General features: G+C 36.1%; 1 protein-coding gene across 1 annotated transcript in view; it reads left to right on the top strand.

Moving 5' to 3' along the window:
• polrmt (polymerase (RNA) mitochondrial (DNA directed)) overlaps positions 1–15,609 on the top strand; it is a 63,272-nt gene that overhangs the window by 26,146 nt on the left and 21,517 nt on the right. Inside the window, exons 10-15 of the mRNA XM_067415903.1 lie at positions 1,388–2,179; positions 4,297–4,419; positions 4,553–4,675; positions 6,220–6,399; positions 7,130–7,216; positions 8,866–8,979. Of these exons, the coding sequence (XP_067272004.1) occupies positions 1,388–2,179; positions 4,297–4,419; positions 4,553–4,675; positions 6,220–6,399; positions 7,130–7,216; positions 8,866–8,979 (1,419 nt within the window). The remainder of the gene's footprint in view (positions 1–1,387; positions 2,180–4,296; positions 4,420–4,552; positions 4,676–6,219; positions 6,400–7,129; positions 7,217–8,865; positions 8,980–15,609) is intronic.

Below are 15,609 nucleotides of genomic sequence, written 5' to 3'. Positions count from 1 at the left end.
ATTCTCTGGTGCACCGCCACGAATGAGTCTATATGTGGGAAACACTGCATTGTACGCCTAAGTTAATCGTAGAGACCTTTGGTGCCTTTCGTTACAATGCTTTTGGGAGACCGAGCCGTCTCTCTAAACGGCTTTATAACAGACCAGCCTCGACAACCCTGCAAACAATAACACGGAGACGGAACTGCATGCTTCGCTGACTTTGTGGTCCTTTTTAACAGCCGTTGTGTAGTTAAATGCTGTATGTTATAATACTGCAGCTCCCTAAATGTGCAAGAGACAACTGTTTACACTTGTATGCGCATGCCCAGTGTGCATGAACGGTCACGTGACATGCCTTTTCAGTCACGTAGTGTGGACAGAGATTGTTTATGAAACGCAGTGGAAACGGCAGTATAACCGAGGATTGTTATCTTTTAAATTGAAATGAAAACGCACTAGTGTAAACTGGGTCTTAGATCAGTGAAATGACTTCACAACCAGTGTAGTTCGGTTCACAAACAAATCACTTTTGAGCAATTCCTTTTAGTGATTCAAAAACCTACATTGTTGTATGATTTGTAAAACAATAGACTCTTACGAGCCGTTTCCTTTTAGTGAGTGAGAAACCCAGCATGACCAATCTAGTTTGATTTACGAACGAATCACTGGATCTCTATAGAGAATCCACAACATACAGCATGGATAGTTTAGACTTTTCTAAACCGATTCTATTTAGTGAATCAAAAGCCTACAAACGTGACCAGCGTAATTCAACTCACAGTATGAACAGTGCAGTCCATTTCATGAAAAAAACTTTTATGAACCAATTCTTTTAAGGAATACTTCAAAAATGCCGCTTTGAAACAATATAAAACACAGCCCTGAATAATTTACAGCATTTGAAGAAAGAGGATTTCTTTCATATGTAAGCAAAATTATATTAGAACTGAAAGTACCCAAATTAATTCAGAATCAAATTAGAAGCCTGTGAATCAGAATCAAATTCTGTTACCCATTCATACTACACACACAGGTCATGCCAACTAAACCTTACTGTATAGTCATATTTTGATATGTTGATTTGCTTGATGCAACCATTGTGTGTATGTGACTATTTTGTGGCCATTCATGTGCTTTTTCTCTTTGAATAGTTGTTTATCCAGCTGTCAAAGAAAGTTATGTCTGTTGTGCCCCATAAACACTTTACCAGCAGCGAGCATAAATCATCTCTGATTTATTCGAAGCTGGGTTACAGGGCTGCTGCGAGCTAGCGACAAGAGATGTTTATTAATGTAGACCTGTTACAGCATTTAAGGATTTAATTGTCCATGTTTAATGTCCTTTTTGTGACGTGCCTTGAAGTTAAGTCTCGATTTTCATTTGCTCTCTTTGGCATCCACATCAGATCGGCTTCATCAAACCGCATCCTATTGTGACACAAATCCAGAGGATTGCGATGGAAACCAAACTGACATTTGATTCCTACGTCATGCCCATGTTGTGTCCGCCCGTGCCCTGGACGTCCCCGAAGAGCGGCGCGTACCTGCTGACGTCCACCAAGCTCATGCGCGCCACCGATGGAGCCCTCCAACACCAACTTCTCCTGGAGAAGAGCCGAGGCGAAGATCTCCACGCTGTGCTGGACTCCCTCAACCAGGTGGGCAACTGTCCCTGGAAGATCAACAAGCCCCTGTTGGACATCATCATCTCGATATTCAACGACAAAGGCAGCGACAAACTCAGCATCCCCCCGCCGCTGTCGGAAGCGCCCGAGATTCCTCGCTTCAACCCTCACGACCCCTCCTACACTCAGATCGAGAAGGCCTACATGAAGCGGGAGGGTGTCAAAGCCAAGAAGAAGGTGGCGGAGATGCACAGCCTCCGAATGGACGCGCTGTATAAGCTTTCCATCGCCAACCACGTGAGGGACGAGATCTTTTGGTTTCCGCATAATATGGACTTCCGAGGTCGTACGTACCCCCAGCCGCCTTATTTTAACCACCTTGGCAGCGACGTGACGAGGGCCTTGCTGGTGTTTGCCGAGGGAAGACCTCTCGGTCCCAAAGGCCTGGACTGGTTGAAGATTCACCTGGTGAACCTCACGGGTTTGAAAAAGCGTAGCTCACTAGCTGGAAGACTGGAGTATGCTGAGAGCATCATGGAGGATATCCTTGACTCGGCAGACCATCCTCTTGACGTAAGCATTTTAATCGCGGCCTTGACCGTACCTATGTACTAGGGGTCGCACAACTACATGTTTTTAAATTACTTGTCTTCTAGAAAAGTATTTGATTAGTTGGTGGGTCTAAGTTAATGGGTCTAACTTATGTATGATTAGTGACACAACTTATTGATTAGTCAAGTTGTTGGTGCAACAATGAACTTGAATTAGAGTTTGTAATTATTAATAATAATATTGATAATAATAATGATTCAAAGCTAAAGCAAGCTTGTTATAATAATTGTACAATTTTCATTATTATTAATAATAATAATAATAATAATAATAAATTTGATTTATAATGCACTTTATATTAAACATAATCTCAAAGTGCTAAGTTAGTACTAGTATTATTATTAGTTACTATTGACTAGTTATTTTGTTCTTATTATTAATGAGAATTATTATAATACTAATTATAGTTGTTATTATTTAATATTAATTATGTATTGTTTTATTATTATTATTATTATTTAATTCATTGTTATTATTAATATTAATAATAATTATAAACATTTTATGATTATAATGAACTTGCTTTGGTTTTGAGTTTGTAATGTCATAATTATAATAACTTAGATTATTTATTTGCTTATTATTATTAATTGTATTATTGTTAATATTATGAATAATAATGATATTATTATGGTTGTTGATAATAACAGTAATAATAAATAATATGAATTATAGTTATTTTTTTAATATTAAAAAGTATTTTATTATTATATAATTAATTGTTAATTATTTTAATAATAAACATTGTTCAATGATTATAATGAGCTTGCTTTGGTTTTGAGTTTGTAATGAGTCATAATAATAATAATATTAATTTATTATTATTATTATTGATTTTATTATCGTTATTACTATGAATAATAATGTTATTATTATTTTTGTTCTAATTATTTTTGTGCTTAGTATTAATGATCATAATAATTATTACTAATTATAATTATTTGTATTTAATTTTAATATATTTAATTTTGATGTAATATTTATTTAATGTAATTATTGCCATCATCAGTATTGTTAGTATTATTATTTATAATAATAATATAAATGCCTCATTCATTCATTCATTCAATAAAAATAAGAATAAGAATATGTATTAAGTTGGTTATTATTTTATTTCAATTAAATTATCATAACACCAACATACATATTGTACACAAATCAACATTTAATTTATTAATATAATTAGCTGTGTACTTTATTTAATTTCCTAACTATTAATTATTAATTATTTGTTTAGTTGCATTTTATTTGAGTTTAGCAATACTTTCCCACTGTCCATGCTACCATAAATTGGAAGGAAACACATATAATACTGTACAGTATGATTTATACATACAGACAGAGCATTTTTATTATAATAAATTTGACATAATTTAATATTATAATCATCATGTACTGTTATAAATAAACTTATGAATTTAGAAATATATATTATACAATTGCAAGTGTGTCTAGTTTGATCAGATTCGGGCATTTACCGGCAGATACATTTGTAAACGGGGTTCAGTTTTTTCTTCTTTTATTTTCTTCTTTAAATTGATCTTTGTGTCTGTATTTGTTCTACTAAGTTCTGCTAAATAAATAAGTGCTAAATCCCCACTTTTACAAAGGTACATTGTTGAGAACAGCAGTAATATAGCGCAGTTTGCTAAGGCAGCACACTTTACACCCGACCTATCATATGCACACTGCTTGTGTGGATTCAGTCAGTTTTGACCGCAAAAAGATGAGGTCATTTCATTGGATGTCTTGTATTTGACCTTTTTTTGACACTACCATTTTCCCCTTTATACACTAGATGAGGCATTTTGCCTGTTAGAAATACATACTCGGTTTAAATTGTTATTTTAATATGGGGCATATTTATGTACCCCAGTTGCAGTAGACCATTGAATCATGTTTCATATACCATTGTATATAGAGCATTGTATAAATGATTCCATGGTGTCTCTTTTTTCAATTCTGAATGCATTACACTGCAGGCCTTGAGTTATGACTAAGCCGTATTTTACTGTTTGCTTTATTGAAATGACTGTCACATTCCTTGCTCCCTAAAGAGTCTCAACTCTATTTTGCAGGGTCGCAAATGGTGGATGAATGCAGATGAGCCGTGGCAGGCTCTGGGTTGCTGCATGGAGATAGCAAATGCCTCGCGCTCACCCGACCACACCAAATTCATCTCCTATTACCCTGTACATCAGGTACTGCAAGTTTGCTTTATAATTTAAATATATTAAGAAGATCCGGCGTTTGCACACCTAATTAGCTTAGGGAATGCGTTGTAGATTTTAAAACTACTTCCATTTACTACTTCTCTCTCTCTCTTTCTCGCAGGACGGCTCATGCAACGGCCTCCAGCACTATGCTGCCCTCGGGCGGGATGTGATCGGTGCTACTTCGGTGAACCTCATGCCCTGTGAACTGCCTCAGGATGTCTACAGTGGTGTAGCTCAGCAGGTTAGTCCATCTGCGGCACCAGGGGGCGTCAGTGCGTCTTGCTCCGCTTTTCTGTCGGAGTTGAATAGTCATCTTAAATTGCCTCTGCTCCACAACACATTGCCTCAGAGCTCCAGTTTTCATTTCATTTCTGGGAAGACTGTGTGTGTTTAAGAGAACACTATCTGAGATATATTGACCTACCTATCGATTTGACTATATTTGGGAACACAGTGTACCACTTTGAATGTACCGTTGCATCGGTCTCGCCAAAAACATCGGGTTGCGCTAACCTTAGCCGAAGGGTACTTAGCAGACATCTCAATGAGCTCTGCTGAGTCAGAGATTGGCCCAAACAGCCTCATTGTTCCTCAGCAGCTCTTCTCTTTGACATGATAAGCTCTCAAGAGCCCCAATAAGACCGTCAACACCTCATGTGTGATGAATGAACCTGCTATCCTGAAGATTAAGCTATTTATAGTTTAAGTGAAGGACAACTGGGATATTTCTGTTATCGTTGTTTTTATTTCTGAGTTCTACCTCAGTGGTCATTAATATTTCATAGAGGCGTGATTCGCAACCAGGGGTATCTGTGCCCGAGGGGATTCTTGGAAAGATCTTTGATTTGATTTGATTTGTTGAATAGCATAGATCAAATAAATTATAATAATGAGTAATCATCATTCATTTCATTATTTGTTTTTCTGTTCCTGTAATGTGCAAGATTGTGTGGATATTATAATAAACAATATTTATTGTTATTGTTGTATTATTAAAATATATTACTACAAAAACTTTTTAATCTTATGTAATATCTATATTTATTAATATATATGTTATGTTTAATTGTGTTTATATTTCCAATCTAATACACTTTTGGATTATGTTACAATATATAAATTAGTATAATAAAATAGTGTCTCATTTATAATATATTTATTACAGTATTTAAATGATATGAAAAATAAATAAATAACATTTAATATATAAATACAGATGTATATAATTTATTTAAAAAAATGATATAAAAATTATGATAAATTATAGCATATTTTATCAAAATATAATAAAATAATATTTTTAAAATTATTTTGTTTATCTTACTTTTATTATATATATATATATATATATATATATATATAAAATATTTATGTATGCGCACGCACGCACACACACACACACACACACACACACACACACGTGTTTATATATGTATATATATATATATATATATATATATATATATATATATATATATATTATAATGTTTTATTTACCTTATTTTTAAAAATCTTTAAATATTTTTAATATTATAGTGTCTTATTTATTAGATTTTGTTTTATTTATTTTTTTATTTTAAACTCTTTTTTTATTTTGTAATTTAAAAAATATTACAATATAATATCTTTTATATTTGAAAATATATACAAAAATATAACAATACTTAACCTAATAGACTAGTCTGTAGTTGGACGATTGCTCAACTAATCGATTGTTAGTGACCCATCACCAACATAAGCATTGATTTATGGGCTCTCAGAAGTGCGCTGTCCCGTGTCTCTTAGGTGGAAGAGTTCAGGGCTCGGGATGCGGAGAACGGTTTGAAGATCGCACAGGTGCTTGAGGGCTTCATCAGCAGGAAGGTGGTGAAGCAGACAGTGATGACTGTGGTCTATGGCGTCACTCGCTACGGGGGTCGTCTGCAAATCGAAAAGCGACTGAAGGAAATCGATGATTTCCCTAAGGTGAGGCTCATTGCACTTTAGTTCAAATGATCGTAGATGGAGTTACAAACTCTGGGAAGATGAAGAATGAGTTTCCACACGAAACAAACCTTGTCCTGCATGATGTGTGGATGGACGTGGTGTGTATTTTGCAGACTCAAATGTACTATTAAAGCAGTAAAGAAAGCAGTTTTGACTGGAAAAGGGTCTTAATCTGGCTGCCAGTGCTTCAGCTATACAAAGTCCCCTTTTCTCTCTTATTTCATTCCATGATTTCTGGCTATCTAACCTTTTCCTCAACTCGATTTAAATGTGAAGATAAGCTTTTTAATCTTGCATCACAGGTGACGTGAACTTTAAGGCTTTACTTTCCCCCCCATTTGTGTCAGTCTTGATTTCCCCAAGTATAAGTTCCCCTTTGTGAGCAGCCATAGAAACGTGACGCTTCTCTCGTCTCTCCCAGGCTGTGGAGAACAAAAAAGAGGAATTATCACCTAAAGAGTCAGGGGATCTTATCTCCACATTCTGCTTGTGAAAGCAAAAAATTGGATTATTGGAGTTAAAAATGTTTTGTGGCGTTTCCTCATTCAAGTCTCAGGCCCTTTTGATCTCTTTGGAGACCTTTTTGTATTTTCAGGAATTTCAATAATTATTGATACCTGATATACAATTGCATTTGATAGGGTTTGGATAAATCATCCACAGTGTTGTGCCTGTTTATATATAACAATGTGCTATTTTCAATCCACAGGATTGCATATGGGATGCTTCACATTACCTGGTGGTTCAGGTTTTCAACAGCTTGAAGGAAATGTTTACTGGGACGAGGGAGATTCAGGTATACAAATCTCAACCCCTTATGCTATTTACTAATCAGGTGTAGAATTTTCAAAATTCAGTCATTTTAATAGGAATCCACACAATCAGAAAATGTGTGTATTCCCCCATGCAGTTTAGTATTATAGGCTACTAAAGTTAGTTTATTAAATAATATAATTTAACACATTTCTCTGTACTGTTATGATTATTCACAATAACTATGTACAACCTGCACAATGTATTTTATTTATATTTGAGTTTATTTCAATAAAGTAACTGCTGATAAATATTTTAGTAAAAAAATAATCTTACATACATATACTTTTTATATATATATATATATATATATATATATATATATATATATATATATATATATATATATATATATATATATATATATATTTTTTTTTTTTTTTTTAGCCAGGATGCATTAAATTGATCAAAAGTAACTGTAAATACATTTTATATTTGATTTCTATTTAAAATAATTTTCTATTCATCAAAGATTCCTGATAAAATTGTATAATGGGTTCCACATCAATATTAAACAACACTATTTTCAACATTGATAATAATAATAAGACCGGAGTAATAATGCTGAAAACGCAGCTTTGAATCACGAGGAAAAAAATTACATTTTACATTTTGAAAATAGAAAACTATTTCACAATTTTTATATTTTCGATCAAATTACTGCAGCTTTGGAGAGCACAAGGTTTTCCGAAATATTACCAATTTTTGAACAATAGTGTTTATCTTAAAATTGTAAGCAAAACCCAAACCCTTGCTGCTGCTCTTTTTTTTGAATGAAAAGATTATTTTTGTGAATCGCCAAATATAGCTCTCCCATGATGCAACTGGCTGCGGCTCATGAATTACAGCTGCAGGAAACAAAAAAGGAATGAGTGTCCCCGGTGCAGTAGATCAAGGACCAGCCGCTCTCTGTCTCCTCTTGCACCCCCCAGGGAGCCGAGCAGACAGGCAGAACGAATGTGAAATATCCCCCACTTTGCCTACCGACACAACCAGCTTCCTAAATAGGTCAGATACTCAGGAGGGGCGGCGTTTGAGCCCAGGTAGTTGATCATCACCGTTACCGGCTGAAGGTGATGCAGGAGTGTTGGGGAACGCTCTGATGAATGGAGCCACATCAGGCCCGGCCCGCTTCCAGATTAACACAGGAATTTATCTCACACAAAGCATTTCGGGGAGAGCGCTGGGGACTCCGAATATGGCAGCCAAGCTGCACAGCAAGCACTGTTGCTGCGGATCAGCAGGTTCTTTAAATGCTTTATCTCAGCAACAACTTCCCACCTGTGTGTCTGGATTCTTCCAGCTAGCACAGCCAGAGACTTTATAGCAATTACTCTATCATGTTATTTATTAGGCTAATCCAAATTGTTACGGACAAGGGTTTTGGTTTCAGATTGTCTCTGCAACAACTTCGTACCTGTGCATTGGATTTTCCCAAATAGCACAGCCAGCAACTTTATCGCAACTCCTTTATCACAAAAAAAAAAAAAAGTAAGGCAAAGACAAATCTTTAAGATAGGGGGTTCATTTTCAGTTTGTCTCAGCTACAACTAACCACCTGTGCCTTGTATATAATACAAACTGACTTCAATTGGAATCGATTGGTTTAGGCTGTTCTGACTTTTTTGTCAGGAATGGCTGACGGAGAGCGCTAGGCTAATAGCTAGGTCTGGGAGAACGGTGGAGTGGGTGACACCGCTGGGACTTCCTATCGTTCAGCCCTACCACCGAAATAAGAACCAAACGGTAAGCATTTTAAAATGAACTTCCTAGCTTAACTAGTTTACCATTTAAAACATGAGGGCCCAAAATTGGCCTTTTAAACCTTTTTAAAACCTGACTCTTGAGTCCATGTTTTTGCATAGGGCCCTACTTAAAGGGATAGTTTGCACAGAAATGAAAATTAGATGTTTATCTGCTTACCCCCAGGGCATCCAAGATGTAGGTGTGTTTGTTTCTTCAGTAGACCACAAATTAAGATTTTAAACTCCAACTGTTGCTGTATAATGCATATCAATGGGTTTTTTTCTATGAGAGTCACTATGAGAGTAAAAAACACACAGACATAGGAATCCATATTAAACACAGCGGCTCGTGACGATATATTGATCTCTTAAAGGGGTACTTCAGCGCTGGGAAGATGAATCTGTATTTAAACTGGGTCATTAATGTAGTCGAAATGTGAAATCATTTTTGAATTTGGTGCTTTCTAGACTGAGAAAAGACAGAAAATGTATTTTTGTCTCATGTGGATTTAAGACTACAATTCCCAGAATGCTTTGCTGCCCTGTGAGGCCACTCCCAAAGCTACCACTTCTGAATCACTTACTTTCCCACCACCGCGTTCATCTTCATAAAATCAGTTCAGTTAGAGAACAGACACTACAAATAAAAACTTAGTGTTTGTTCAATATAATGTGATTTAGCCGCTGAGGAAGTATCAGCACAAACGCATCAGGAGTCAGATTACACACATTGTGATGAGCTGAATGAGCTCTCGTGATGAGAGCTTAGGTTAACACGTCCGTGCTCGCGGCAATAGTTCTCAGTGCGTGTTCAGTGCCGTGTTTTTTGGAAGATTAACTTTCATAGGAATTAACTTGAGAAGATAAAATACTCACTTTGCTCCACCGGCCGCACCGTTTCCATGAATGCCGGAGCCAAGCTGAGCTGTGAGTGTGACCCCATGCCCCATGTGCGAGTTAAAAAAAATAAGGAAATAGCTCCCTCTGCTGGCTGTTGCCTTTAGCGTCTGGCCAAACATTTTACAGATGACGCAAATCGACGATATTTGCGTCACCCGGAGTCATTTTTCCAGAAATAAAAGGCATAAATCTCTCGTTTTCAGGGGGATACGAGACGGGGGAAGCACGATCATTCGAATATACTCCAGGTTTTCTACTGATAGAAAGCCATATGCTAATCGCTGAAGTAACCCTTTAAGACACGAAATGATCGGTTTGTGTGAGAAACAAAGCAGTATTTATATAATTTTTTTACCTCAAATACAACACTATACAAAAGCTGCGACTGCACCATCACTTCGGGCAAGTGAGGTCAAATGTACAAGATATGGTGTATCTCAATGGGATACAAGTGGCGGAAGTGACTCTTGTGCGTGCATCTCTACTCTCATACTGACTCTCATAGAAAAACACCCCATTGACATGCATTATACAAGCAACAGCCGGAGTTAAAAATCTTTATTTGTGTTCTACTGAAGAAACAAACACAAATGCATCTTGGATGCCCTGGGGGTCAGCAGATCACATTTGTATTTTTGTTCACCCAAAAACCAAAATTCTCCCATCATTTTCTCGCCCTCAAGCCATCCTAGGTGTATATGATTTTCTTCTTTCAGCCAAACACAATCTGAGTAATACTAAAAATATATAGCTTTAAGCTTTAAAGCTACTCTGTGTGATATTTTCCCCCATTTAGTAGCGGTGTAAAGGTATATGACCATGCAGTGAATATTAGTTTCTGTTCCTCTCAATTCTGATTTCGGTTTAACTCCTACGGTGGCCGATTTAGTCCAAGATTAACATGGCAATCCCCCTCTTTACATTCGACACGGTGCCATTGAGTGTTAAAACGCGAAAGGCGAAGCTTGAATTTATGGGTATGTCCCTCATTGGCTAATGTACTTTCAAAATGGAGGGGCAACATGGCGACCGGCATTCGAACCCCTCACCCGTATGTATTTTCAATGACTTATTATAAACTTACGAGAATACTTTATTACTTGAAAGAAGTAAATATACATTAACGAGCACATACATTTTTGAAAGAACTAAGTGTTTTTAGCTAAGAATAAACTAAAAAATTTACATAGTGTAGCTTTAAAATGGGAGTGAATTGTACCTTTAGATTTTGAAGCCCAATTAAGCACATCCATCCATCATAAAAGTAAAACATATGACTCCAGTTGGGTTAACCATATGACTCCAGGCCTTCTAAAGTAAAGCGATGCACTTTAAAAAAAAAAAAAAAAAAAAAAAATCCATATTTATAACTTTATAAACTGTAATTACTGACTTCTGGTAACGGCCGTACACAAGCAGAGTTTCAGCTGACTCTGAGCTCTGACCCCGACGCATGGCGTATTGACGAAACTCCGGTCACGAATTAGAAGTCTAAAACAAGATTTTTTAAAGAGCAATGTCGGATGATTTAGATATAAGAGAAGTGGAGCCTAAGTTTGTTGCCCAGTCCTATTAGTTTAAACCGCGAGAGGCGTCTACTCTCACCTCACCTCACTCTTCCGCTGGAATCTGACTTGTGTACAACCGTTACCGGAAGCCAGTGATTATAGTTTATAAAGTTATAAATACAGATATTTTTCTTACAAAAAGGATGGATGTGCTTTTTTGTGGCTTCAAAATCCAAGTTTTATTTTTTATAACTCAGATTTGTGTTTGGCTGAAGAAGAAAATCATATAAACCTAGGATGGCTTAAGGGTGAGTAAATCATGGGATAATTTTCATTTGTGTGTAAACTAACCCAATAATGACGTATAACACTGTAAATGCTGAAAATAATCCATCAGTAGTGGCAAAAGGACTCAATGAACAAATGAAATCATGAACACTCCTGGGTGTCATCAAGAACACGTTAAAGGCCAGTCATTTGCCATTGTTTGGTGAATTTTTCCTATAATTTAAATATAAATTCACGCAATCAGGGATTTCAACATGCAGATTTCGCAGCTGTTTAGAGTTAGTCATGCATATTTATCATGTTAAGAAAGAGAAAGCTCTTTGGTTTGAAAGTGACTTTGTGAGCTGTGCTTCTTCAGACTTTCGACAAACTAAATTTTGCTAATGTAAGGTCGATCACTTGTTTCATTGTTTGCAAATGCCAGGCTTGCACTTGAACAGAAACTAGATTCATTTTCTACTTTCTGAAAGACATAAGTTCTTTCGTTTGAGGTCTTTGACTAACCTCTCACGGCCCAGCAGGCGTGCTCATCCTCACTTTCCATCACAACCTAAATCTCAGTAGCACTGCTTGTCAAAAAAGTCTTGTACAGCTGGGAGTGAAACAATGAAATAAAGCGGCAGAGGTTTTGCATGCAGACGGCCTGAACGGCTGTCAGATAGCATCAGCAACAGGGCTGAGGCGGCACAGCGGTGGCCTGTAGTGTGTGCCGGGATCCAGCAGAGAGCATCTGGCAACCCGTCTGTGTCACAGCCGCTGAGCATTTTTCTCTTGCTGCTGTTGCTGGGTGCGTCCTAATGCCTAATACTAGATTCTATGGAAGCTTGTTTCTGCCACAGAATAAATAAAATAAAATAAAAGTAATTGTAGTAACTTTTTTACAGTTTTTTTTTTAAATGTGACTCTTTATATCTCCCAATTCTGACTTTTTTCTACTCAGAATTGCAAGATAAAAAGTCACAATTACCTTTTTTATTAAAAATTATTCAGTGGCAAAAACAAGCTTCCATAAGATTAAACTTTTAAACCATTTTTACACTAAAAGTTTAAAGCTGCGTATTGATGTAGTATTTTATATAGAGAGAAGTAGGTTTATATACATGTATCAAATACAGCTTTTCAGTTTAATGCAGATTTTTGCAGATTTATAAAATAAAAGATTCATAACAGTGTGTTTATTAAATTTAGGCAATTTAATTTGCAGATGTAGATTTTGAAAAAACTTTTTATGCTTTGATCCATTATTTTCAAATGCTTTTTATGTATAGCTTTTATGGTTTTATTGTCCCACTTCCAGAATTTCTTTAACCATGAAACTTTGTCATAAATATATACATAGATGCAGATTTATATATCAAATACTGCTATTTATTTTAATTCCAATTTTAATTTAAGAAGAACTTTTACAGAAATAAAAGAAAAGATTCATAAACAGGTAATTCTTAAATTTGTGAAATTTCTTAAATTAATTAGCAAAAGTAGATTTTGAATAATAATAATAATATTTTTTGCATTTTTTAATCTTTTATTGTGTATTTATATATTATTTGTTGGTCATACGAAGGTCACATTTAGTCTTGGAGACCTTTTGTTATACTTTCATCAATTATTTTCAGATGCTTTTTATGTATAGATGTTATGGGTTTTTCGTCCTACTTCCAGATTTTCTTAAAGGTGTCATGAACTGGCATTTTTCATTTTTTTTATAGTGTTTTCTGAGGTCAACTAATGCTGTCTGTGTGGTTTTTGCATTCAAAAACATCATAACTAATAGGTAATAGGCTATTTTCTAAACTGGTTTTGAGACTCTCTCCAAAATGCTGGGTTTTGGTGGGCGTGCAGCACTGGATACTTGGAAGTAAACACCCACAGCTAGGATTGGATAATATTTGCATATTTAATGAGCTTAAGCTCCCCTGTCAGTTCGGTGACATGAGAGAGGAGAGAATAAGGGAGAAGCAACCATAATAATTATCTCGACCTCAGGGCTCGTAAACGTCTTTATCAAACAAACACAATGTTTTATTTCTCATCGACACGCGATTGATTGGACTCTTATTTTTATATTACACATAGCCCGCACGATCGCACGATTTAAGCGCGAACCACGTGCACACATACACGTGCGCCGCCTTTCAGATGTCAACTTGAGAGAGAATAGCAGAACAAGAACGGAATATAATGAGATTCATCAGCCTGCTGGGCTTTGCGAGCCCTGGCCCATGCGTGCTAAAGTTATGCTCTGTTAGACACGTACACATAAGCAAAACGATGCAGTACTATCACATATAAAAACAAGTTTTACTCACATGTGTGATGCACCATTCCTGTCGGATCCAAATCCAGTATCGACTGGAGATTTGTTTACAATTGATTCCGCAGTGAAATAAGGTGAATATGTCTCCCCCACGTAAGCTGGAACTTCAAAATAAAGTTTAACCACTCATTCCTAATATTAGGATCCGAAGGAAGCTTATGCAGCGACTGTGTTCTTCCACAACCAGGAATAGCGCAATATCTTAATCTTCCTCTGCACATTTATTGCTGTTGGCCAGCTAGCACGAGCCCTCCATGAGTCGGTGGGCGGGACTATTGGATTAGACGTTGCTGTAGAGGCGGCATTACGTCACGCACTGACGTCAGTACGAAGCACAGGACCGTTTGCTGAGCAGTACGAAGCACAGGACCGTTTGCTGAGCCTGGTGTCTATAAAAGCTTTTCTTTGACTAACAAGGAAGTTTTCAGCTCTGAAACTTACAAGATCTACTTATATTACCATGACCTTTTTTATATCAAAAGCTCAAGGGAAAGTTGATTCCTCAGTTCATCACCCCTTTAAAATATGAAATTATATTATATATTATAGTATATAATTTATTAATTACACCAATTCAAATAATGATAATCTAAAAAAATAAAGATTGAAATGTGCATAAATTAATTCAGTATTTATTGTTTGACAATCATCTATAGCATCTTATCCAAAGTGAAGTCAAGGTAAATTTCACTTGTGATTTATTTAAATTATGTAAGTGAAAGAATGATGTAATTTTATGTATTATTGAAACAAAAAAATGCTGACAGTGAAATTAAAGGGATGGTTCACCCAAAAATGTAAATGCTGTAATCATTTACTCACCCTCAAGTTGTTCCAAACCTGTACACATTTCTTTGTTCTGCTGTACACAAAGGATGATATTTTAAAGAATGTTTGTAACCGAGCAGCTCGGCCCCCATTTATTACCATAGTGGGAACAAAAATACTGTGGTAGTCAAAGGGGGCCAAGATCTGCTTGGTTACAAACATTCTTCCAAATATATTCCTTTGTGTACAGCAGAACAAAGATATTTATACAGGTCTGGAACTTGAAGGTGAGTGAATGATGACAGGATTTTCATTTTTAGGTGAACTATCCCTTTAAAATGTTAAAAATGCAATTTCCTTCACAGTATGCTGTTAAACACAATTAAGATTTAATGGAAATTACAATTTCATTTCATTTTCTAAAGGTGCACAGAAAAAAAGTGCTTATAGTTGAAGACACACCCAAGTGCATTTCATACTTAATGTGCTGGCATTTTTTCTGCAGCGTTTAAATGAATATTCAAACACTGGCTAATATTTCCCTGCCTTTGAAATTCAAATGACATCTGCCAACAAATGGGTACAGCTGATGTCATTTGGACTTGAATGACATGGGTGTGCCTGTAAGTCTACTTCATTCCTATAGAGTTTTTAAGTACTGAACCCATTCGTTATTCTATCACTCCAGGGAATATGTGTAATGTCACGTGTCTGGCCTTTTCACGTTCATCCCTCTGGTCTGCGTATCTAGGCAATGGAACTAGTGTGTAATAGCTCTCTGATGGCCTGTGTTGTCCTCAGTGCGGTTCTGCTGATGTAAAGGTGCCATTGTTGGTTCTTGCATTGTAAA

Source organism: Pseudorasbora parva, chromosome 14 (assembly GCF_024679245.1).
Source record: "Pseudorasbora parva isolate DD20220531a chromosome 14, ASM2467924v1, whole genome shotgun sequence".
Classification (NCBI taxonomy): Eukaryota; Metazoa; Chordata; class Actinopteri; order Cypriniformes; family Gobionidae; genus Pseudorasbora; species Pseudorasbora parva.
Note: the sequence above shows the minus strand (reverse complement) of the source record. Positions and strands in the feature narration are given on the sequence as shown.